General features: G+C 42.8%; 1 protein-coding gene across 1 annotated transcript; it reads left to right on the top strand.

Moving 5' to 3' along the window:
* The first annotated feature begins 555 nt into the window (after positions 1 to 555).
* LOC131277568 (small nuclear ribonucleoprotein-associated proteins B and B') lies at positions 556 to 1,437 on the top strand. Its single transcript, XM_058292595.2, has one exon. The coding sequence runs from the start codon at positions 595 to 597 to the stop codon at positions 1,315 to 1,317; it is 723 nt and encodes a 240-aa protein (XP_058148578.1). The 5' UTR covers positions 556 to 594; the 3' UTR covers positions 1,318 to 1,437.
* Positions 1,438 to 1,778: the final 341 nt, after the last annotated feature.

The following is a 1,778-nucleotide window of genomic DNA, read 5'->3' as shown; positions in this document are numbered from 1 at the left end:
AGGAGATTTATGGAATAAAAAAGGAAGATGATAAACCTTTAGAATTTTGTTTTTGTTTGTTTTGCATTAAGACTATTTTCATAATTATCAGTTAGACTCTAAATTTGTTTTGGAAAATTATATTTCTTTCTCATTAACAATATATTAGCCAGTACACCCTGCCAAATAGAGTTTAAATTCAGAGTTTTAAAACTGGTGCAACGAAGGGATTGAATACAATTGTTTTATCCATTTCCTGAGGTTATTGTAAGAAAAAATTTGAAATATATTTGCACTTTATTTCTCAAATATATTTATTCTAATTTCACCAATATTGGTTCAATTAAAAGTGCAAATTTCCCTCAGTTAAACCAAAAATAATTGAGAACTCTATCACTTAAATTCTCCTCTTACATGGGTACCCAAGAGCAATGTATATATATCATTGGGTATTTAGTCCTCTAAATATTTCTATCCAATAAAGTAACAATATCCAATATTCAATGAATAAAACACATTCAGCCAAGTCTTATTCCATGTAGCATTAACTATGCTTTTAAAAGAAAACAGGTGCAGTCTAATCCAGCGGGAATCGGAGCCATCAGAACCGCCACCATGACTGTTGGCAAGAGCAGCAAGATGCTGCAGCACATTGACTACAGGATGAGGTGCATCCTGCAAGATGGCCGTATCTTCATTGGCACCTTCAAGGCTTTTGACAAGCATATGAACTTGATCCTCTGTGACTGTGATGAGTTCAGGAAGATCAAGCCAAAGAACTCAAAACAAGCAGAAAGGGAAGAGAAGCGTGTCCTTGGACTGGTGCTGCTGCGAGGGGAAAACCTGGTCTCAATGACAGTAGAGGGACCTCCTCCCAAAGATACTGGCATTGCCCGAGTGCCACTTGCTGGAGCTGCTGGAGGCCCAGGGATTGGTAGAGCAGCTGGCAGAGGTATTCCAGCTGGTGTTCCCATGCCCCAGGCTCCTGCAGGACTTGCAGGGCCAGTCCGTGGGGTTGGTGGGCCATCCCAACAGGTAATGACCCCACAGGGAAGAGGCACTGTTGCAGCCGCCGCTGCTGCTGCCACAGCCAGTATTGCAGGAGCCCCAACCCAGTATCCACCTGGTCGTGGGGGTCCTCCCCCACCTATGGGCCGAGGAGCACCCCCTCCAGGCATGATGGGCCCACCTCCTGGAATGAGGCCTCCCATGGGTCCCCCAATGGGGATTCCCCCTGGACGAGGAACTCCAATGGGCATGCCCCCTCCAGGGATGCGGCCCCCTCCCCCAGGCATGCGGGGGCCCCCTCCCCCGGGAATGCGCCCACCAAGGCCCTAGACTCATCTTGGCCCTCCTCAGCTCCCTGCCTGTTTCCTGTAAGGCTGTACATAGTCCTTTTGTTTCCTTGTGGCCTGTGAAACTAGTTTATAATAAACTCAATATTATAAGTGCAAAAAAAAAAAAAAAAAAAAGGAAAACAATCCAGTTTTGAAAGTCCATATCCTAAGATCAATCATTTCCATGGATTTACCTTGAATAATTTCAAGACATAAAGAAAATATATATGTATATATATATATATTTTAATTCAGGTATATATGGCAGATTAAATTACATCTCTCAGGAAAAAAAAACTTGTTCTTAATGTTAATTCATTCATGTGACTGAACCCATTGTTAATAGGACCTGTCAATGATATCTTTTTTTATTTAAGGTGTGGTCAACTGAATCAGGATGGAGCTTATCCTGTCACTGGAGAACTTAAAGGAGAGAAAGCCACAGGACCAATCCATAAGCAG

This window comes from Dasypus novemcinctus, unplaced genomic scaffold (assembly GCF_030445035.2).
Source record: "Dasypus novemcinctus isolate mDasNov1 unplaced genomic scaffold, mDasNov1.1.hap2 scaffold_151, whole genome shotgun sequence".
Taxonomy (NCBI): domain Eukaryota; kingdom Metazoa; phylum Chordata; class Mammalia; order Cingulata; family Dasypodidae; genus Dasypus; species Dasypus novemcinctus.
Note: the sequence above shows the minus strand (reverse complement) of the source record. Positions and strands in the feature narration are given on the sequence as shown.

Coding starts and splice junctions, on each gene's coding strand:
- LOC131277568 (XM_058292595.2), top strand. CDS start 595: ATGACTGTTGGCAAGAGCAGCAAGATGCTGCAGCACATTGACTACAGG.